Source organism: Diabrotica undecimpunctata, unplaced genomic scaffold (genome assembly GCF_040954645.1).
Source record: "Diabrotica undecimpunctata isolate CICGRU unplaced genomic scaffold, icDiaUnde3 ctg00000593.1, whole genome shotgun sequence".
Classification (NCBI taxonomy): domain Eukaryota; kingdom Metazoa; phylum Arthropoda; class Insecta; order Coleoptera; family Chrysomelidae; genus Diabrotica; species Diabrotica undecimpunctata.
The window spans coordinates 846,721-871,787 of NW_027311900.1; the positions used below are offsets into that span (position 1 = coordinate 846,721).

Consider the following 25,067-nt stretch of genomic DNA (forward strand, 5'->3'; position numbering starts at 1 on the left):
ACTTTTTGCTAAATTATTAATAAATAAACGATTATAAAAGTTCTTAATTTCGACAGAGAAATGCAAGACTCAAATGCAATAAAATTTACATAAATAGATTCGTCTCGAAATTACAACCATTTGATATCATTGCGACAACTCTGAATTTTGATTAATAACGACGTAAATTGATATAAATAAGTCTAAAATCAAATGGGTTTATACGTGAGTTAGAGAGAGAAAAGAGATTTTGTGAATCGACAGTTCATAAATCTTTCTGCAGATATTAAGGCAAAGTACCATTACCAAAGTACATATATCTTCTAATCAGCTTAGCTCACGCTGGGTTAAGCTGTTTTCGATAGCGACTATACTAATAGTATTTAAAAATATGACAGTCTTATGGACTTCAAAAATGTGATTTTCATAAACTTCAATTACAATTTACGCCGTTATTAATCAAAATTCAGGGTCAGCGCAATGATATGAAATGATTTTAATTTTGAGACTAATCTTTTCATGTAAATTGTATTGATGTGTGCGACCTCCTTTCCTAAATATTTCAAGTTGTAGCTGTCCAGTTAACTCTTGAGGTGGAACTTAAAACTAAGATAGAAAGTATTGAAATTTACGCTTTAAACACACTAACTTCACTTAAGATTAATTATAGAGAACAAATTAGGCTTTTGTATTTCCACCATCGTTTGTAATGCATACACCGAGATGGTTATAGTTACCAGTATTTTCATTTTATTTCTCTCTTATTTCAAAGTGTCTTCCTTTGCCTCCCACTGCTATACTGTGTTTTTGATAGTTTAATAGAAAAATCCCACTTAGTATATTCTTTATCTATTTTACACAACATGTAGTGGATATCATCTTGATCTTCTGCAAGTATTATTTGGTCATCCGAGAAATGCAAGCTGCAAATATCCAAAACCCCCTCCAAATAAATCTTAAAAAGCGTAAGTGCAATGCATCAGCCTCGGTTAAGTCCTTTGGTCACCTTTATATTTTTTTTGTCTCTTTTTGTCCAATCTTTATTAAACTTGCCATATCGTCGTAAAAATTTCTCACAGACTTAATGTAAATCAGTGTATCATGTGACCAAAACAATCAGCAGTCATTTCTTCATGGTAGTCTTTTGTAGAGTACCAGTTAAAAATTTTAATTCAGTAGACAAATCTTCAGTAAAGTCCTGATAAGCATTTGTAACTTGTCTTGCCCAACTTTTCTTACAAAATGTAATTAACTAATCCATGTTTCGGGCATTTTGTCTGAAGCAAAAATTTTGTTTTGCTAGTATTGATTAGGAGTCTTCCATATTTTGCTTCAGCTTCTTTAATAGTTTATTTTTTTTAATACGTGTTTTTATAAGTTTTTGCTGTATTATTTGTTTAAACAGAATAAATAACAAAGTAACTACTTGATTCACGACAGTGATGACGACAAACTTGACGTATATTGATTGTCCACTTTAAAGGTTATCTCACTAGCTAAAATTCCTAGAATAACTGAGTATCTATTGCTAAGGGTACTAACTACATTTGAGCAATACTACAAAAATCATAAACATTTCAGCCACAAATAATAGTAAAAACGTTTTTAATATATATCTGAATATATTTGAATATATAAACTGTTTCTAATATACCGTTTTTTGTTGCAGAATGAAACTTATCGTAGGATTATTATTAATAGCAACAGCCCTGGCATATCCAGTAGCGGAAAATGAAGAAAAAGCAGCTCAACCAGTTTTTGCAAAAGACGCGAAGCCAGCAGAGCAAGAACTACCAGCCGCAGTACCAGACCAACTTCTTCCCCTGCCAGAACAACAACCCCAAAAACAAGAACCATTACCGGCCAGCGACTCTTCCTCAGAATCGTCCTCGGAGAGCGACGAGTCTGGAGAAAAGAAATCAGACGAATCCTCCTCGAACGAGAAAGAATCCAGCGAAGCAAAAATTCAAGAAAAGAAACTTGACGAACCTCTCCAAGAACCTATTAAAGAGCCAATTAAGGAAGAAGTGAAGCCAATCGATCCACTTTCTTTTTTGAAAGTATCTGAACCAGTTCAACCAGATGTTTTACCAGAAGAACCTAAAGCAGTAGATCCTGTAGTTCCCCAAATTGCTGCCAAAGCTAGCCCAGCCGAACCAGAAGAGAAACCCCTAGCTCTCCCAACTCTAATTGCTGAAGAAAAACCAGCTGAGCAAGCTCCAAAATTGGTCGCCACTGAAATAAAAGAAGAAAAAATCATACCCAGTGAACAAAAAGTAGAAGCTAGTCCTGTAGCCGAAGAAAAACTACCCGAATTGAAGAAAGCAGAAGAACCTGTACAGCCTGAAAGTAAATCAGCACCCGAACAACCAGAGGAAAAACCACAGCCTGCACAGCCTGAAGGTAAATCGGAACCCGAAGAACCCGTCCTTGCAGCAGTTCCAGCTGTCCAAGCAGAAGTGAAGCCAGAAGAAAAGCCAGAAGGTGAAAAGAAATCCAAAGCACAAGAGCCCAAACCCGAAGAGCAGAAGGTACAAAAAATCGAAGAAGCTAAATCAAGCGAAGGAAAATCTTTAGAGCCACAACCAGCTGAAGTGAAACCTGTCGAATTAGTACCAGTAGCAGAAGAAAAACCAATTGAAGAACCTAAACTACCAGAAGGTAAATTAGAGAAGCTTCCAGAAAAACCTCTGGAAGAGCCCAAACCAACCGACGCAGCGAAAATCGAAGAACCCAAATCCGTAGAAGAGAAATTACCCGAACCAAGTGCGTCCAGTTCTTGAACTGTATTTCCAGTAACGTGGAAACTTCCCAAGAATGACTGATGAGGTTCGCTGGCGCTTTTGTTCCACAACACACTTAATTTTTTTAGTGAACAACTGAGCGGACCGAACCTCGAATAGTAGATTTTATTTATGTGTGCTCAAAAATAAAAAAATCGTGTTTTGTTATAGAAACAGTGTTGTTTTTATTTTATAGTATTTTTGTTTTATTATTTTTTTGTTTGTTTCGATCAGAATCTCACATTTTCTTTTGATTTATGTTAACAACAAGCCAGGAATTCATTCGACCTTGTGAATCTAACCATAGTTTCTCTTCTAATCGATTTAGTTTAAGGTTATGTATTAAAAGCTTTTAATAAACTTTTATACATATATTTAGTTTTCTTATTAGTCTAGACAACTACCTGATGGTTTACAGAGGCGTACCAAAAAAAACAAGCGGTAAGAAAGCAGTCGCTATATTAATCAATGAAAAATTCATTAATAAGGTAGAAGAGTGCGAAAACATATCAGAAAGGATTATTGGAAAATAAAACTAAGAGGAAAACAAGTTAACATTATACGAATATAAGCACCGGAAAATAATAGTGAGGATAGCATCGGAGAGAAATTTTTTGAAAACCTGCAGACGATTAACACTTCAGGTAACGATATTATCCTAGGAATATAACAACGATTTAATGAGGATGATAGAAATGAGTATGGAGATCTTTTAACAGAACTATGTAATACAAGGAGGGTATTGCAGCCATTATCTAAGCATATCCTAACTCCCCTTAACCTTATTGACTGACTGCCGGGATACGCAGTCCCTCTCTGGTTAGTCAACAGCTTCCGGTGGACGAACTGAGAAGAGAATAAGAGTACCCACTTGTCCTTGCAATAACAAATTGTCCTAAAAGGCGAATGAGCCGATAAACGGCATACGGCATGCAAATATAGGAGGTAACAAAAAATCACTATATTAAATATCTCTAAGGATATTCCAAGAACAATCGTCATGTCAAGCAATAGCGAGGAAATAAATCATGGATTTGGGACCACAAGATCCGGCAGAGGAAGATCATAGATCTTCCCCGGTCGCCAACAAGCGAAATCGCTATAAAAATTGACTAAAATTAAATAAACATAAAAAAATTAATGCTCGTGGAATCTTAAAACGTTATATGAAGCAGGAAAGCCTAAAAACCTCTTACTTGAAATAAGCAAACTCGATATGTCTGTATTAGGAGTCTGCGAAACAAAGGAGACAAACGATGAGTCACATCAAAACGGCAGAGAGGCCATACTAAAGAAATCGCTTTCAAAGTCTCTAAGGAAATTTGTCCATTCCTAATAGATATAAATATAATACAAGTTTACGCACCAACCGCAGACAAAGAGAATACCGTGATTGAAACATTTTACCAAATTGTATCAGAAGCCTTAGCTATGACAAAAAAACACAAAATTAGTCTTATCCTGGGGATGGGGGACTTCAATGCAAAAGTGGGATCAGAAAGTACTCTCAAATTACTGGAAAGTTAAGTCTAGTACAACGAAATGAAAGAAGAGAACGGTTGATGCAGTAAATTTGTATATATATATATATATATATATATATATATATATATATATATATATATACATATATATTTATATATATATATATATATATATATATATATATATATATATATATATATATATATATATATATATATATATATATATATATATTCAGGGATTCTACAGTATTCACTGCCTTCCCTCGCTCAACCGTTTCCATCTCTCTCTGTTGTCCCATTCTCCATCGTTTAGATTTTCGGGGTCGTCCTTTTTTCCTCCTTCCTATGGGGCTTCATTCGGTTATTCCCTTTATCCATCTGCTGTCGCTAGTTCTTCTTACATGTCCATACCACTTTAGTCTTTTTCGTTCTATATATGTTAGTATGGTTGTTTCTATTGATGTTCTTTGCTATATTTCGTCATTACTTCTCCTATCCATTCTTCTTACTCTGCAGCATCTTCGCAGGCATTCCATCTCTGTTGCTACTATCTTACTGTTGTTTTTCTTGTTTATGATCCAATTTTCAGCCCCATATGTCATAATACTTCGCACTAATGTTTTATAAATCTGTGTTTTTGTCTTCATATTTAGGTGTCTATCCCACCATACTGAGTTAAGTTGTCAGATTGCTGTTCTTGTTTGTCTTAATCTTTGTGTAATTTCTTCCTCTGTTGTTGCCTTTTTCGTGATTATAAACCCCAAGTATTTGAATTTATCTTTTCCTTTGATTGTTACGTTGTCATCAATCTGTAGATCTTCTATGTCTTCTTCACTTGTAGATAGGTACTGTTTTCGCAAGGTTAATATCTAGGCCAGCCTTGGTATATTCTTCTTGTAGTTTCTTCATCATGTAGCTGAGGTCGTCTTGGTCTTGTGCAATAACTACTTGATCGTCTGCAAAGCTTAACGTATATAGGTATTTGTTCCGTACCGGTACTCCCATGCCTTTGCATTTTCTTTTCCATCAAGGCTTTCTTCTCTTTCAGTAAATTTGTAATTATAAATATATGGTTTTGTCTACCAAAACGTAGACTATATACTCGGAAGTCTCCAATTGATCGGAAAGACAATATTTTAAGAAATCAAATTGATTACATAGGTCAATAAAAGATTTAAAAATTGCACAAAATAGGTCAAGACTTACCTAAGTGACGATATTCGGGCAGACCATACTCTACTGTGCTCTACAATCACAGTTAAGCTAAAGAGATTCTGTAAAAATCAGAAAACATCCAAAATATCACTAGATGCACTCCAAGACCCATGCACTCTAAATAAGATTTTTCAAGAAATTAATAAGTTCTGCGAAATCTAACGAACAGTTAAAAATGACTGGATCACACAAGACTTCTTAGATCTAATAGACGTTATGATGCAGTACAAATCTATAAACAGAGAATATACAATGAAATACATAAAGAATTAAGTAGCAAAAGATCGATGGAGACAAGAATCCTGTTTAGAAATTGAGAAACTGAAGCAACAACACGACAGCCTCCATTTACATAAAAAAAACTAAAAGAATTAATAGTCAAAAGACTCTGGTGGTAGAATTTTAAGTGATATTAAAGAGTGCTGTATCGAATGTGAAAATTACAGAATAGCATTATTTAAAGATGCCAAAGAATCTACCAAGAAATAACATCTAACCGAGATACGGGCCCATCGATTCTAATCCTAGATCAGAAAGCCATCGATCAAGCGGAACGAAGGAAGGCTTCTGGTCCTAACAAAATACCTGTAGAATTGTTACAACTATTAGATAATGAGAGTATTGCGATTACCACATCCCTCGTTAACAAGATATACAGCAGAGGCAAATTAGAATCAATATTTATAACCATTCCCAAGAAAAGGAATGCCAGACAGTGTAGCGACTATCAATTTATCGGTTTAATGAGTCACACGCTCAAAATGTTTATAAAAATATTGCATTGTCGCATGTAAAAACTTTGTGGGGGATAACTGGTGATGAGTACTTTGGTTTCCGAAACAGTATGGGTACTCTGGAAGCTCTTTTTGCATGCGAATACTCTTACACAAGAGCATAGAGTTTAGAAAAAAATATTTACGTATGTTTTATAGATTTCGAAAAAGCCTTTGATAGAGCATCACTTACATTACTATTTCAATGCGTAGACTCCGTTAGTCTGGACACGTATGATATAAGATTGCTAAAAAATATTTACTACCATCAGACCTATTGTTAAGGTGGATAAGAGGTTTCAGCTAAAGTTTCTATTAAGGGTGGTGTCAGACAGGGATGTGTTATGTCCCCGATGCCTACACTTAACCAGTTTTTGGGAAAGCATTAAATATCTGTCGCGAAGGTATTAAAATCGGTGGTGAAATTATTAACAACATTAAATACGCAAATGACACCAGTTATAGTAGAATGACCGCTAGAATCCAGTATATTCCTCAAGCAAATTCAATAAGAAGTTACCGCCTATCAGCACCGAATATTTCGGAGCCTTATATCCTCCGGAGAATATTCTTGTATTACCCCATTCAAAAATGGGGTAATACAAGAATTTATCGACTCACATAAAATCTCAATTCACTATACAACGCCAGAGAATCCGCAATCCAACGGGATGATCGATAGGTTTCATTCTACACTAATTGAACATCTTCGGATACTAAGAAACACCAAAGCAAAGTTATCGATAAAAGAACAAATGCTATACGACATAATTGGGTATAATAATTCCATACATTCAGCAACGAAGTTAAGACCTATTGATATCTTAAACGGACATATCGACGAAAAAGATCCATTTGACGTTGACATAGAGAAAATAATACTAAATAATTATGTACAAAATCATAGAGAGATAACTAAAGAACTATCCAAGTAATTTAACCGGCATATACAAGAAAACAAAGAGAAAGTGATCGAAAACAGAAACAAATCGAGACAAGTCCCTATTACGTAAAAACCAAACAAAAATTTATACCCGGAAAACAGTCACCAGAAACAAATTACTTCCGCGATATTGAAGACCAAGGACCTGAAAGACAACCCAGGAATAATTCTCCTCAACCTGCAACAAGCAAAGATTTACATTATTATCATACAACCAAGAAGTAATAAAGATAGAAAAATAATATCAACAAGAATCTCAATTAAATCATTTTTGACATTAACCATTAAATGCAAGCAATGAATATTCTGGACCAATTAATTTAACTCTTCACATTATACAGAATTTTATATATAGGGTGAGTCACCACTAACGAGACGGAAGATTACAGCGAAACGGTAAAATATTTTGAAAAATTTTTAAATGTATTGTATGAACATCCTATATTTTATTAGATTTTCTAATTGTCTGCAAAAAGTAAGGTATAGTTTCATAAGACTTCCCTATACCTATGTAGAGAGTGTTCTGAGTTATGTTGAATTTTCTTAAAATGTAAAACTTGAAACGAGGACTCATTCCTAACTTATTTAAGCAATTCTAATAAAATTACTCATACATCTAAATAGCCGAATATTGGCCGAATATATTTCATGATTAATTATTAAACATTTATTTACAGGGTGTTCAAAATTTTTAGTTTCATTATTGGATTATTCAACGTGTAATATAAGGTTTATTTTAACTAGAACACCCTGTATATTAATAATAATAATAATAATAATAATAGCGTTTATTGTCCAACAGAATCCATTTATAGGACAAAATACAATACTAAAGTTAAATGATATATTAATAATTCATAAGTACTAACTAAATAACACATTTTTCGAGTATTTTACCTTAACATAAAGAAACTACTCAATCACCTAGGTAGATCTCAGCCATCCTAGTAAGCTGCTTTAAACTGCAGTGAAATATATCGCAGTAAGCACTTAAGGAATTATAATAGTTGCATATGAGAAATAGAGGAGAATTTAACATAAGATTAGTTCTAGCTTGTGTATTTCTGAACGTAATCGAATTTCTCACTGGATAAGATGGAACGTTAAAATTTATTTGTCGAAGAATATCAGGGCAGTCAATGAGATTGTGTAGTAGCTTGTACAGGAATATTAGGGAGGCATTAATTCGTCTAGATTCTAATGATACTACGTCCAAACCGCTACACAACTCACTATTGCTGATGCCCCTCTTGGGATATATGCCGTTAATTTTGAAAGACAAAAATTTTAAAAATTTACGCTGCACCTGCTCTATAAGTTGGATATGTACATCATAAAAAGGTGACCAAATGACAGAGGCATATTCCAGTTTACAGCGTACAAAAGTGTAATAAAGTAATTTAATTGCCTTAATATTAGTGAGATTTCGACTATTTCTAATTATGAATCCATAAGATTTAAGTGCTTCTTTAACCTTTAAATTTACATGTTCAACAAAGGTGAGTTTATAATCAAATGTAACTCCAAGGTCTTTAATTTTATTTAAACGTTCAAGTTCATTGCCATTGATAATATAAGGATGGTATAAATTAGACTGTTTCCTAGAATAACTAACTACTTTGCACTTATTGGCATTAAGATTCAAATGATTTGCATTACACCATTCATGTACATAATTCAGTTCACTCTGCAAAAAATGACAATCATTAAGGTCACTTATCAATGAATAAATCTTTAAATCATCGGCATAACATAAACATGGTGCAGAAATTGATTCACACAGATCGTTAATAAATAACAAGAACAATAATGGACCTAGATTAGAACCTTGTGGAACCCCTGAAGAAGCTAGGTGCTTTTCCGATTTGTAACCATTATAAGCAACAAACTGCGTTCTATTTGACAAGTCAGACCTCATAAAAGTCACGGCATCCTCAGAAAGACCAAAGAGACACAATTTAGAAAGTAATACGCCGTGGTGAATTCTGTCGAACGCCTTCGTAAAGTCAGTATATATGACGTCAACTTGACTTCTATTATCTAGGGCCGCTGAGATATATTGTGTGACCATTAATAAGTTTGTCACAGTGGACCGGTTGGAGACAAAACCATGTTGATATTGAGACAGCTGATTACGAGTGCGTGAGTAAATACGATTATACAAAACTATTTCAAAGACTTTCGATAGATTGCAAATAATAATGGAAATTGGTCTGTAGTTTTCTACCTGACCCTTTTCACCAGTTTTGAATATTGGGCACACTTTTGACTCCTTCCAGAGACTCGGATATTCCTTGTTAAGAAGACATAAATTAAAATTTTTTAATAGTGGCACAGTTAAGGCACCTATGCAATCCTTAACCAAAAAGGATGGAATATTATCAGGTCCACACGTCATTTTGTCTTTCAATTTCTTACTAGCCAAAATTATCTCAGACTCTAAAATAGGATAAAAATTTAAGTAATCTGCGTTAATTGAGGAAGAGTTAGCCTTGAAATTAATATCTGATGACAGAAAAACACTCTTGAAAAATTCTGCAAACATATTCACAATATTTTGTGGGTCGGAGGTAGTAATGTCATTATATTTCATCACACCAGGAATTCTTGAACTATTATTTTTTGAATTTACGTATGACCAAAACTTCTTGGGGCTGATGGATAAAGCAATTTGGATATTCTCGACATATACATTGTAGGCCAAACTGATTTTTGATTTGACAAGGTGTCTTAACCGTTGAAACTCAAGCAAATCACACTGATTTTTGAATCGTTTAAACTTTTTTCTAAACTTTGCTTTTAATTTGATGTTGTGAATGATATCAGCATCGAACCAGGGTGGGTATTTATGGCTAAAGTTTTTGTAAACTGGAATATACTTATTGAACACAGAAAAAATCTTATCATAAAAGTTATTTAAAGTTTCATTAACGTCATTAGAAGTATCCAGAGAGTTCCAATCCGTTCCATACAGTTCTCGATATATCTCGAATAAATTGTTAAAATAAAAAAAAATTTCTCTTTCGAATGATATACGGATGTCCTATAACTAGGACTGATAGTTTTGCCGTAATTTAAAATTTTGTTAAACGAAAATCGATTTCAAATATTTATAATTGTTACTGTCGATTTATAAACCCATCATATTGACATATTGTTATAAACGAAACCAGTGTAGTTGTAAATACATTTCGTGTAAATAAATTAAAATTTTTATGTCTTTGGATTTGTATTCGTTGGGAATAGGATAATTAGTATGTATTAAAATATGATGAAAAGAAAATAAAAAAAAATTGTTGAAAATCTGATGTTTTTTAGATTTTCTACGATTCATCAAGTGAAAGGCAACTGCGCAGAGGTTACAGTTTTCAAAAATGACGTAGATATTAACGTTATGTTTAATTTTTTTGTATTATTTTAAGTATTAAAATAAGTTTAATATTAAAAAAAAAAAATAAAACTGTAAAATATATTTATTTCTTTGAAGTCATAATAATAGATGTACCTATAACTTATTACGTGCTTACGAGCACAAACTCTTTTTTTGAAAACAATTAAATACGCAACGAAACAAAAAGAATTTTAATAGAACAAATAATACAAAATGAATAATGAACATAAATAATACAAAATAATCCAAAACTTACTACATATAAGTAAAAAATGTTCTGGTCCTCCTCCTAAGTGCCTTATCTGTTGAGGTTGGCGATCAATATGGCAAATTTCTCTCTATTTTGGGCTTGATGAATTAATTCATTTCCTTTTGTGTGGGTCCAATCTCTAATGTTTCGTAGCCGAGATTTTTTCTTTCGAATTCGGATGAAGATTATGGATAGAGAAGCGATTCTATCTTCGAATGATTTATTTACATTATTTAACATAGCAAGAGTTATTGAAGCAAACTTCATGTCATCTCTAGTAGTAGGAGGTGTAGCATATACAATATTTTTAATATAACCCTATTTAAAAAATCCATCTTGGTTAGTCCTGGTGACCTAGGGGGCCAATTATATGAACCACCTCTACCTATCCATCTGTTTGTAAATTTTCTGTTATATAGTTCCTAATATCACGTGAGAAATGAGCAGGAGCTCCGTCCAACTAAAGCCACATTTTTGTTCGTAGGCTAAGTGGAAGGTTCTCAAGCAGTGTCCAAAAATCTTGTTTTAAAAAATTTAAGAAATTTGTCCCATTGAGATGTCCATCAAAAAAATACGGGCCGATAACGTACTCGCCCATAATGCCGCCCAAACATTAGCTCCATCGGAATTGGCGATCAACAGTACGAAATAAATGTTTATTTTCTGTGTCATAATAATGAAAATTATGTCTATTTACTAGACCATTATTGTGAAAAGTCGATTCGTCTGTAAATTTTACATTTTTAAAAAAATCAGGATCTTCTCCAACTTTATCTAAAGTCCATAAACAAAAATTTAAACGGTTACCATAATCTTGTTCTGTCAAATGCTGGTGAAGTTGAATGTGATACGGATGAAAGTGGTTGGTCTTAAGTATTCTACATACACTAGTTTGACTAATTTCTAATGCACCCGAAATTTTTCTTGTACTAATATTTGGGTTTTCGTAACATAAAACATGACATTAAGTTCGTTAACGTTGTCACCAATAAATGGTTTATTTTTATTTACCTTTTCGTATGCAACATTACCTGTAGCAGGAATCTATTAAGCAATCTCTCAAAAACTTCCTTTTGTGGGTGTCTTATCAGGATACTTTTGAGCATAAGCTTTAGAAGTTATTGAACAATTTTAGAAACTGAACAATTTTTCAAACATTCTCCAATGCAAAGTACCATGTCGACTCTTTCATGGGTAGCGTAATTCTTCATTTTTAGCAACAATGAAAGTTAAATATTACACACGAATGTTTATATTTTGACAATTACCAGATCGTAATGTCAGAAAATGACATTAACTAACTATATCTTTTGTTTTAAAATCAATATACCAATGAAGAGTTTAAATAATTGTAAATTACGCAAAAACTATGAGATTTAAGTATAGGACATCTTTATACCATTCAAAAGAGGAAACTATTTTTAGTATTACGATTAATTATTATCCATGGTGTTCCATTTAAAATAAGCCTCATATTAGATATTGAATATTGAATAATCCAAAATTGAAACTAAGTTTTTAACACTATGTAAATAAATGTTTATTAATCAATAATGGAATAAATTTAACCATTACCCAACTATTTTGCGGTTAGAGAAAATTTGTTATAATTGCTTAAATAAGCCGTTAATGAGTCTTCTTTAAAAAAATTTTTTTTTGCTTATAATGTAGTAAGTTGTTCTTTTATTTTGTATTACTTATGTTCATTTTATATTATTTTGTATTATTTGTTTTATTAAAATTCTTTCTGATTCGTTGTGTATCAGCAAGTAAATGTATAAAGTATACACATTTGTTTACAACATTGTATACATTGTCAAAATGATGGGTTTAAAAATCGAGAGTAACAACTATAAATATTTTGAAATCGAAAATAAAATTTTAAATTACGCAAAATCTATCACTCCTAGTTGTAGGACATCCATATACCATTCGAAAGTTTTCATTTCATTTCATTTTTTCAATATAATAATTCATTAATATACAGGGTGTTCCATTTAAAATAAACCTTATATTACACATTGAATAATCCAATAATAAAACTGCAAATTTTGAACACCCTGTAAATAAATGTTTAATAATTAATCATTAAATACATTCAACCAATATCCAACTATTTAGAGGTATAACCAATTTTATTAGAATTTCTTAAATAGGTTAGGAATGAGTCTTCGTTTAAAGCTTTACATTTTAAGTATATTCCACTATACCTTATTTTTTGCCAACAATTAGAAAACGCCATAAAATATAGGGTGTCCCATGAGAAAAAATATAACTTTGATACGCCGCACTTTATTGGGACGCCCTGTACATTTCAGATTAATTTTAAAATGTAGCCCTTATCAACCTTCAAATTCTAAATTTAAAATTTTTTAAAAATCTTTTACCGTTTCTTTGTAATCTTCCGTCTCGTTAGTGGTGACTCACCCTATATATATTCAAGAATAACCATCCCAGATAAACTGCTGGCGCTTTCCAAAAATTAGGACCACAGAAATTCAAACCATTCAGGATAGATCGCATCCCCTTAGACAAACTCCATAAACCCTCTCGGGAAGAAGATCTTGAGACAATGAGACAGACAAACCATTTTTGAAAAACTCCTGTATATATCTTTATTAAAATTATCTGGCTTATATATGTTACAGGTACAAAATTCTAGCAACGAAACCCCAGAAGAAGACAATGCAAAAGTTTTGTTCGCCCCTCACAAAACTTCTTCAGAGGATGGAGTAGTTATAGTACAATGACCGCTAGAATCCAGTACATTCAACCACGTGAATTCAATAAGAAGTTACCGCCTATCAGCACCGAATATTCCGGAGCCTTGCAACATCAATTGCGACTTACTAAAACAGCAAATTCAGCAAATGTAATGATTATAAATAAAGCATTGTAAAACCAACTTTTTTAGTCTGACATTAGTTTATTTAGTCTGACAGTATATTTGTATTTGAAGTCTAAATAATATATTTTGAATTGTAACTAAAATCTTTGCTAATGTAAATAAAAGTTTATTTTGAGTGTTTGTACTTTTTAAAAAAGTGTTTTTTAAAAGAACATTCATAATTGGCGCAGAGTCAGTAAGGATATGGAAGAGTCTTTGAAGGTCCTCGTCACTTTTAAGTGTTTGTCCACTATTCCAAGAACGAGCCTAAGGGAAACCGCCTGCAGAGAGTTCACCCGAGGGAATTAGAAGTTAGAAGTTTTCAAGATCGAAGGAATGCACAGCAGCATCATCTTTGTCTTGATCGAATTTTATTGAAGATAAATATATATTTATTGAATAAGTTTATATGTCAGACTCCTCGGAGTCCTTAGATGACGTTGAGTTAGATTTAGAAGCTAATTTAAACAAAAAATTAAATAACTGCGAAGAGATAGATTTAAAAAAAAGATTAAATAATTTGAGAGTATCACCTAAAAATACAGATAGATAATTTTGAAAATATGGCAGTTCCACAATTTGACGTAAAAAATTTATGCATTCTTCCAAATTTTTACGGAAATACAAATAAACTTCATGAATTTCTTAAAGTTTCGACATTACTTCTAAACCATTATTATGATAGACTTAATGCAGCTAATAAACAAAATCAATTTTTGCTTCACGGTATTATAAGTAAATTAACAGGTAGAGCAAAAGAAGTAATATCTGTATATGGATGTGAAACTTGGGATGAAATAAAAAATGCATTAATTCAAAATTTTGGAGATCAGAGAGAAGAAAACTCGCTTACAAGGGACCTAGTAAATTTGAGAAAAGGTTCAAGGGAATCTATCATGCATTTTTACGAGAAATATAAGGGGGCTTTTAAGCTGTATTAACAACTACATAGAACTACATACTGTAAATGCTGATATAAAAAGAAGCATACAAGAATTTTTCTGTCAACAAGCTCTCACATTTTGAGCTTATTTTGAGTGTTTGTGCTTTGTAAAAAAGTGTTTTTCAAAAGAACATTCAAAATTCTGAACGCTGTAAACAACGAATGCACTGAAAAGGGCTTAACAATCAACGCAAAGAAAACAAAATGGATGGTGGACGGAAAAATTAATATCGATATCAACTCATTTATAAAATCAAAATAGAATTGCGCATTTTGAAACTACTTGACTTAGGATTTCATCTCGAAAAATGGGCTCGAAAAACTAAAATTTTACGCTTAAAGTAAGCATTTTACAAAAAAATGACCGGAATAAATTTCCTCTTAATAACCCAAATTACTAAAAAAGCGGTTTTGAAGCGAAAAAATTAATTTTTTATAATTTGAATAAAAATAATTATAAATAGGTTGCCACGGAAAATTTTTGACCATTTTTGATCAACCTTTTTTAATAAAAGCCACCCGCCTAAATAGGATGGTAATCTTTGAAAAAATACCTCTCTCCTTCGGAGCTCTTTCTTGATAACAATTGAAATTGAATTTGAATAAAAATAATTATAAATAAATAGGTTGCCACGGAAAATTTTTGACCATTTTTAATCAACCTTTTTTAATAAAAGCCACCCGCCTAAATAGGAGGGTATCTTTGAACCAATACCTCTCTCCTTCGGAGCTCTTTCTAGATAACAATTTATTAATAATAAAATCCATCGATATTGCGCGTGAAAAATACCAAGACAACTAGGTTGAAGAAAATTGAAAAGTTCAAAATCGATATAAGTAAAAAAGTATTGTTCTGAAGCTATTTTCTTGTGGCATGTTAAAGTTATTACTATTTAAATGGGAATAGGCCACAATTAAAGGTTAAAGTTTATTAACGTTTCAAATTGAAATCCGCAGTGGAAATTGGAACGTCAATAAACGTACTTTAACCTTTAATTGTGGCTTATTCCCATTTACATAGTAGGTAAGTAAAAAAATGGATTTTTTAGGCTTCCAATGAAGCAATGTTCTTCTTTGTTTTTTTAATCCGATGTAATGCATTAACAAATCCGAAAGATGCTTTAATATTGTTATAAATAAATTTATTTATTTATAACAAAATAATATTACATATTTTTTCATTTGTTGTACACTTTTTTAAGCGAAGCTTCTATACTGGCGTTGTATTAGTTTTTTCTCTATAGTAAAATGCTAAGGCGAGCGTCACGGAACTAGCGCCACAAGATGGCGTCGTCACGGAATTAGCGCTACAAGAAGGTGTCATCACGGATAGCGTCACAAAATAGATGTTCATGACATCGATTCACTACTCTCGATCAATTCTTTTCTAGTCATCATATATTTATTCTAAGCAGGTTTAAGTTAAAAAGTGCATGAAAAATAACTAACAAAATACAGACATTAAATGAGAAGTAAGAAATTAAAAGAATATTTCATATTTCATATTTTATATTCATCTCGAAGTTGAACATTATTTTCAAAATTTTCATAATTTAATTCTAAATCAATTTCATGAAAGTTAATAGCAGAATCAGTATTTTCTTCTTCAAGATCAATAATATTACTTTGTGAATTGTTGTAAGTTTGCCCGTGGCAGCTAAAGCAGTAATCAGTACACTTCAAACCGTGCCTAATGCAACCACATGACTTAAAACATTCTTTCAAACACTTACAGTTAATTTTTTTCAATAGATTATCAGGTAAAAATATATCTGTAGTTTGTATTGGCTCTAAACCTGTTTTCTTCCGAACCCCTTTTGGGTCTAATTCATTACCAAGCCATTGCTGAACTTGTTAATAAACCCTAAAGCGGTGCTGAGGGGCTGCAGATTCAGTCGGTGGGAGCATCGATGCATTAAAATTTTTTTTGTTCGTTTCATTCGATAAAAATTTTTCTTGAGATACTGTGCACGACGTTGTAGATGTAGATTGAAATTCAGTCATCATCATCGTTGGTGCTATAGCCCTATAAAGGAGCCTCGACCTTCCCAAGTCTATTACGCCAGTCAGTTCTATCCATTGCCAACTGTTGCCAGTTTGCTGCGCCTATTTTTCTACCATCCTCATCTACACCATCCCTCCATCTGAGTTTTGGCCTACCCCTACTTCTACTTCCCACAGGTTGTGACATAACGATTCTTCTAGGAGGGTTGTTCTGCTGTGATCTTGCCAGATGTCCTGCCCATCTTAGTGTTTCTATTTTTATAAGAGATACTACGTCTTTACCACCAAATATATGTTTATATCTGTGATATATCTCGTAGTTGTACCTCCCTTTCCAAACACCATTTGGAACACCATCAAAGATGCCACCGAATATTCTTCTCAGGATCCTTCATTCAAATATAAGCAGGAGGTTTTCATCTGCCTTGGAAATGGTCCATGTCTCCGACCCATATGTCAACACTGGTAGTATAAGGGTTTTGCATATGGTTATTTTTGTTTTTTGGCTTAAGTTTCTGCTTCTCATATGTCTTCTAAGTCCAAAATAGCATTTGTTTGCTAGGATTATTCTTCGCTTGATTTCTTCCGTCATGATGTTCTCCTTGGTGATCAGGGAGCCTAAGTATGTGAATTTGTCCACCACTTCAAACGTAGAGTTATCAACCGTGAATGGGTGGCCGATGTTTCTGGCTCTATTGTTGGGTATTGATGCCATTATCTTAGTTTTTTCCTCATTTACTTGCAGGCCCATATTTTTTGAGCCGTTTGACAAGGTCATCTTGGACGTTTGACCGTCCATCTTAAGAGCACTACAAGATTGCAGGGTCGACCACAGATATTGTAATATAGTTAAAAATATATACGAAAATGCCACAACAACCATAAGTCTACATTCAGCAACTAATAAAATAAAGATAAAAAGGGGAGTCAGGCAAGGTGATACCATGTCACCAAAGCTGTTCATTACCGTTCTTGAGTATGCATTTAAAAGACTAACATGGCAACAGAAAGGAATATCCATCGATGGAGAAAGATTAAACCATCTACGTTTTGCGGACGATATCGTGCTTCTGTCAGATAATCTGGGAGAGATCAAAGAACTACTATACTCATACTACAAGAAACTGGGCTGGAGATAAATTTCGAGAAAACCAAAATGATGACCAATATGGTTCCCAGCGAAGAGATACAGATCAATAACAACAAGGTAGAATTAATCGATAAATACACATACTTGGGTCATGAAATCATAATAACCAGAGACAACCAAACCTCCGAGCTAAATAGACGAATCACGTTGGGGTGGGCGGCATATTGAAGGATGAGAGACATTTTTAAAACAAATACCCCAATTCACCTGAAAAGGAAGGCATTTAACCAATGCATCTTACCAGTCTTGACCTACGGAGCAGAGACCCTAACTTTAACGAAAGCTACTGCCGAAAAACTGAGGGTAACACAAAGGCGAATGGAGAGATCAATGCTGGGTCTGACCTTGAAAGATCGCGTGAGAAATGAGGAGATACGCCGACGAACTGGCGTAGACGATATTATACTGCGAATCAATAAACAAAAGTGGAGGTAGGCTGGACATGTTGCTAGAATGGAAGACGGAAGATGGACGAAGAGATTATTGGAGTGGAGACCAAGAGCTGACAAGCGAAGTCGAGGCAGACCACCCACCCGATGGACCGACGACCTAAGGAGAATAGAGACAAACTGGATTGCAGCAGCTAGAGATAGAGAGAACTGGAGACGTTTTGGAGGAGGCCTATATCCAACAATGGATGTGAAAATGGGGCTGGATGATGATGATGATTGACAAGGTGGTATACATTTCTTCTAGCTTACGTGTTGTGCGGGCAACTAGGTCAACATCATCTGCATTTGCCAAAATTTGGGATGATTTATTAAAAATGTTTCCTGTGTTTGTCTGTCTATTTGAGCATCCCTGACCGCCTTTTCCAGAGCTATGTTGAAAAGGAGACACGCCAGCGCATCTCCCTGTCGCAGTCCAACATGCGTTTCAAATTCCTGTGATTGCTCGCCCTGTATTTCGAGTTTGCAAACAATTTTACGCATTGTAGCCTTAACCAATCTTATCAGTGTATCGGGGATGTGGAATTCATCCATGGCTTCATACAATTTATTTCTTAGGACACTATCATAGGCCGATTTTAAAATATATGAAAAGATGGTATGTTTCGATATTGAATCCATTGGTTTTTTCCAGTATTTGCCTTAGCACAAAGATCTGGTCTGCTATTGATCGACCAGGCATAAAACCACTTTGATATTCACCAAGAAGCTCCTCTTAATATGCACTCAGGTGACCATATAAAATACTCGAAAAAAATATTTTGTATGCTGTATTAAGGGGGGTTATTCCCCCATAGCTTCTACATTCCAATTGATCACCATTTTTTTGTAGCAAGCAAACGATCCCAATACACTTCCGGGATTTGTTCCTCATTCCAGGCTCTCAGTATGATTTTATATATATATATATATATATATATATATATATATATATATATATATATAAATTTAGCAGCAAAAGGGCCAAAGAGAATAGGTCTAGCGAAAGGAGACAAACCACTACAGTTATTTATGCATTCAACGCTACAGGGAATTATGTCCCCCCTTCTTTTATTTATGAAAGACAACGAATAATACCACTTGTGGAAGGGAAAGGACCACCTGAATCTCTTTACAAATGTTCCAAAAACGGCTGAAGTAATGGGGAACTTTTTATTCAGTGGTTAAAACATTTTTAAAAAATGGTTTTAAAAAGTATGCCAACCCCAGTGAAACTGAACCAGTTTTACTAATTTTAGACAACTATATCATCCTGAAGCTTAAGAGTATTGCAACAAAGAAAACTTCAGAAGAACTTAAGAACATTCATCCCATCGCCTGCAGCCTCTCGATGTCGTTTTCTTTGGACCTCTTAATAAGGACTATAACAGGGAATCTGATCTTTTTATGAAAAGTCACCAACCGAAAGGAATACAGTTTATAAGATTGCGGAACTCTTTAACAAAGCATACAGAAATGTTGCCACGGTTGCTAAACCAATCTCTGGATTTTTATGAACTAGAACATATCCTATAAACTTCGTTTCGTAAAGAGCGTTTAAAACTGAAAGAACGAGAACAAACTTTGAAATAATGTGCTCTTAAAGTTAAAAATTATGTTAAAACAAAAGTATTTGATTCATCTGATTCTGAGGTTGACTGTCCAAATAAGAGCGATTTATGTCAGGAATCTGGAGACAGCGACTCAGTGCACTTCGATGACTGCGAACTTTAAAGATAATCTACCGAAAGGGTTTAGCCTGGAAGATCTACCGCAACAAATTAACGTAAGTGACTTTCTTCTTGTGACAGTTTCAAATGAAAAAGCAAAGAATAATTTTCCGGCTGAAGTGGTTGAACTGTTTATGCGTGCATATAGAGGTCAAGGGCACATATTTGTTTTCCCAGAAGTAGGTGACATGAGTTTTATCAGTAAACATGACATTGTGGGAAAACTTATTAAGTTTGAAAAGCTGAGTTATGGTAAAATAATATTCTAATTATTTGCTATGTTCATTTATTTTTGTTATGTGTTAATATGCAATAATAAATGAAATTTAATGTATCACTGTTCTTATTGAGCTATTCTAATCTAAGACCGCCATTTTCCCATACCCTGGTCGACATTACCCGACATCATAGGGTAATACGGGTTCAATCACCTGTTTTGATTTTTATCATGAAAAAAAAAAATCATTGGCGCTTTACGAAATCAATTAGAATATAACATAGCCAAATAACAAACTGACACATTTCACTGGAAACCTCAATAAAATATTATTTAATACATCATTCACAGTATTTTCTCTTTAAGTGACTGTCATTCCCCCATTCTCTCCGATCTATCACAAAAAACATTTAATTTGTTTAAGCAAAGATTTTTTAAATAATAACATTATACAGAGATATAAAAATTGTTTACAATTTTAAAAAATTCCTGATTGTCGCCCAAATAATTTGAGTTCAATTCTATAAAGTGCGTGGGATAGGTGAAGTTCTCTTTTATACGTAAAAAAATTGGCAAACTTCTATATGGTTTAGTTTTTGTTGTACAAGATTTTAAAGAATTTCAATTAAAAAAAATAGATTGCAAGTTACGAGAAAAACTTACTTCCCTTGAGTATATATCTATTTTATACTTTTATGTTTATTTTCATTTTACATTTAATCACTTTATTATATTTATCAAGACATCTGCTAAAAAAATAACTGAATTTTACCTAAATTTCAACAGTACAATTGAGGAAAAACATTTTCTAATAATTACAGGCCATGGAAATCATTTAATAAGTAGGAGTAGAAGATATTAAATATATATTCAGTATTTATCGAACTCCGTACTGTATATAAGGCCAATCGAAAAAATGTCCTCATAAATGTGTAATAACTACATCTACTAAAAAGCTCGGCTAAATCGCGAATTGCGGCGAGATAACCGGCGAATGGCATTTGATTTTTTTAGATGAATATCGGCCGCTTCTGCCTTTTGCCTTCGACTAAACTCGAACTACCGACCGTGCAACATTCCGAAGGACTTTGACTTTTCTTCTTTCTGTATTCTACACTCAGGGACAAGAACTTTGCGATTTATACAAGTCTACGTTCTCCCTCAGCACATTTGATACATAAAATGTAAACGATTTATCTATTGAAATGTGAAGTAAGAAATACTAAAACTATACGAAGTGACACACTATTTTCTATTTTATGTGAATGTCCTTTGTGAAATCCTTTTAGGATCGTAGCAAATGAAGATATTCTATTACTTACTTAGTAATATATTCTAAGAAAGTTTCAAAAATTGTGTATAAAAAGATTAAATAAAAACAGCTAACTTACCTTATTAGTCAGCATAAGACAAGCTAGAACACCAAGACTCCACCAATCTACCGCATGCCCATATGGTTCTGTCGCCAAAATTTCTGGAGCTGTAATATTTAAGAAAAACAATATAAATATATATATATATATATATATATATATATATATATATATATATATATATATATATATATATATATATATATATATATATATATATATATATATATATATAAATATATATATATATATATATATAAGAGAATATATATAAACAAGAAGTACTTTCTTGAATCGTTTGGAAACAACAAGTTTGAGTTTATGTGGGTTTGAAGTCAATAAGACGGCTCTTAGAAGACTATTTTTTATTACTCGAGATTGTGAATTTGTTTACAGTCTTTTTCAAGAGCTGCAAGAAAAAGTAACCGATGTGGAAACAATCGAGTGACCCTGACAATAACGAGTAGGCAGATTGAGCCCTCAGTGTCGTTTGACGGTTCTTGAATTTCTACAGAACACGATACTGGTACGTCACGAGTGAGGGGAGTAGGCAAATTGAGACCCCGAACTCGAACGGAACCGTATCACTCTTGATAATGGCTTCAAAATGGGTGCCGAAACAAATCACCCGGAATAGATAATCTCCCAGCGGAATTATATAAAGAAGGTGGCCACGATATCATAATAGCCCTACAGCAGCTTATAAAAGAAATATGGATACAGAAGTCCCTTCCCAATGATTGGAATATTGGAATACTTTGCACCATACACAAAAAGGGTGATATCTTTGAATGCTCTAACTATCGAGGAATTACGCTCCTAAATGCAGCGTATAAAATATTCTCCAATATAGTATGCCATCGTATGGCACCATATGCTGAGCGAATAATAGGACAATACCAGGCTGGTTTCAGAGGTGGTAAATTAACAATTCATCAGATTTCAACCCTAAGACAAATTCTAGAGAAAACACTGGAATACGGTGTAGACACGCACCACATATTTATAGACTACAAGACAGCCTACGACTCTGTAAATAGAAGAGAATTGTTTAGAGCAATGATAGACCTAGGAGTACCAAATCAGTTGGTAAGTTTAACCAAACTAACCCTTGAAAAAGTTGAATGCAAAGTACGAATCCAGGGGGAACTCTCTGAACCTTTTAAAACAAATAACGGGCTACGTCAGGGAGACCCACTCTCCTGTATACTATTCAATCTAGCTCTGGAAAAAGTAATACGTACGTCACAAATCACAACTACCGGTTCAATATATAACAAATCTGTGCAAATCTTAGCATATGCTGATGATATCAATATTGTTATGAGAACGGAAAACGCAGCACGAGAGGCGTACGTAGCATTAAAGGAAGCGGCTACAAAAATGGGTTTAATAATAAACACCAACAAAACAAAATACATGAAAATAGGTACGCAACCACAAACACTACGGCCACTTGTTATAGAAAATGACGTCATCGAAGCAGTTAACGAATTTGTATACCTGGGAACGCTCGTCAATACTGAAAATGACACTACCGCAGAGATAAACCGCAGAATTTGCACGGCTAATAGATGCTATTTTGGGCTTAATCTCCTTTTTAAATCTACAGTTATATCAAGAAATACAAAAGTAAAACTCTACAAAACAATAATACGCCCAGTCCTAACATATGGTTCAGAAACCTGGACTTTAACAAAAAGCAATGAAAACATGTTAGGATGTTTCGAAAGAAAAATACTAAGGCGCATCTATGGAGCGGTAAATGAAAATGGTGTCTGGAGAAGACGATACAACTTCGAACTCTATAGGATATACCAGGAACCAGATATCGTAAAACACATAAAGATAGGACGTCTGAGGTGGGTAGGCCATGTAATGCGGATGGAGCAAACCGACCCAGCTAGAAAAACGCTCCTTGATAGACCTATTGGTCAAAGAAGAAGAGGAAGACCCAGAACAAGATTCCTAGATAACATAGACCAAGATATGAGAAGTATGGAAATACGTGCTTGACGGAGGAAGACGATGGATAGGGACGACTGGAGAAAAATTCTTGGGGAGGCTAGGACCCACACAGGGTTGTAAAGCCAAAATGATGATGATGAATGGGTGCCGAAACATCGAGTATTAAATTCTCAACGCGGTTCTTCCCGACGAGAACTTGGTAATTTTCATATATATATATATATATATATATATATATATATATATATATATATATATATATATATATATATATATGCTCCTCCTCAGTCCTAATCAACACTTTTGGGATGTGTTGACACCATCAGGCATTTACAGTTTTTTCACGTTTTCCCTCCATCCTTCCCTGTCCTGGGCTAGGTGTTCGGCTTCATGTAACCCTTGGTTACTCAATATTTTTATTTGATCTACCCAACGGCTTGCAGATCTTCCCCTAGGTCTCTTTCCTTCAACTCTATCCTCGACTATCAGTTTTTCCATCGTACCTGTTCTTCTAGCAATGTGTCCAAAATACTGCAAATATCTCTGTTGTATTTGTTTAAGCAATCTATCCTTTACTTTAACTAAGCCTCCTTAACTTTACTTACTAAGCACATAAGCATAGGAGTATTGAATTCACGAGTTTTTTCGATTAGCTGTCTGACATTAGGGATGTGTTCTCTTGTGCCTTTTCCTGGGACAAATCCCGCTTGTTCTTTTGATATCTGAGGCAATAGAAAAGCTTTTAGTTTTACTTTACTTGCATGGGATATTAGGGTTACCGTTCTATAGTTGCTGCAATCTAGCTGAGTTCCTTTTTTGAATATAGGGATGAAAGTGGATGTTGTCCAGTCGTTGGGCCACTCTCCGGTTTCCCAAATCTTTTTGCAGATCATATCCATAACATTTACTAAAACATCTCCAGTCTCTATTAAAACTTCTGCCGTGATCTGGTCTGCGCCAAGAGATTTTCTATTTTTTTAACTTTTTGATTGCTTTTTCTAGCTCTGGCTTTAGAATGTTTGGTTCTCTCTCTGCAGCTTTGACAATATTTTCTCCATACTTCCGCAATCCCTTTCTTGTCATTTATAATATGTTGGTTTTGATCCATTATTGTTTGTGTGATTGCTTTAAATTCCCTGGATAGATATCGGACTTTGTTATATAACTCATGAGATTCATACCGGTTTGCATGTATCTCTAGTTCTTCGCATTCTTCATTTATATGTTTATTTTTATCATCCCCACATGCTCTTTTAATTTCTTTATTTAACCCAGCTAATTAGTTTTTGTCGCTGTCGTTTTGATATATGAGAGATTTGATTCTCCTTCGCTCTTCGAGAAGTTGCAGCGTTTTGTCTGTCATCCAGTGTTTTCTCTTGATGATCTTTTTTCGGTTCTGGTTCTTTCTACAGAGGTTTCTATGGCATTTCTGAAACCTTTCCACATTTCTTCTGGGTTGTCTTGTGTGTTCAACATACTAGTTTCCTTTAATGCATCTCTAAATGTTTTCGGATTTGAAATCTCCAGCATGTTTTGATTTTATTGC

The 25,067-nt window shown here is 33.7% G+C and overlaps 2 protein-coding genes across 2 annotated transcripts in view; one reads left to right on the forward strand and one right to left on the reverse strand.

The window, feature by feature from the left end:
- LOC140431199 (uncharacterized) overlaps positions 1–3,134 on the forward strand; it is a 30,322-nt gene extending 27,188 nt beyond the window's left edge. The window contains exon 2 of the mRNA XM_072519123.1: positions 1,649–3,134. Within this exon, the coding sequence (XP_072375224.1) occupies positions 1,650–2,762 (1,113 nt within the window). The 5' untranslated portion in view covers position 1,649 and the 3' untranslated portion in view covers positions 2,763–3,134. The remainder of the gene's footprint in view (positions 1–1,648) is intronic.
- LOC140431198 (serine/threonine-protein kinase S6KL-like) overlaps positions 1–25,067 on the reverse strand; it is a 277,715-nt gene that overhangs the window by 183,933 nt on the left and 68,715 nt on the right. The window contains exon 7 of the mRNA XM_072519122.1: positions 21,572–21,660. Within this exon, the coding sequence (XP_072375223.1) occupies positions 21,572–21,660 (89 nt within the window). The remainder of the gene's footprint in view (positions 1–21,571; positions 21,661–25,067) is intronic.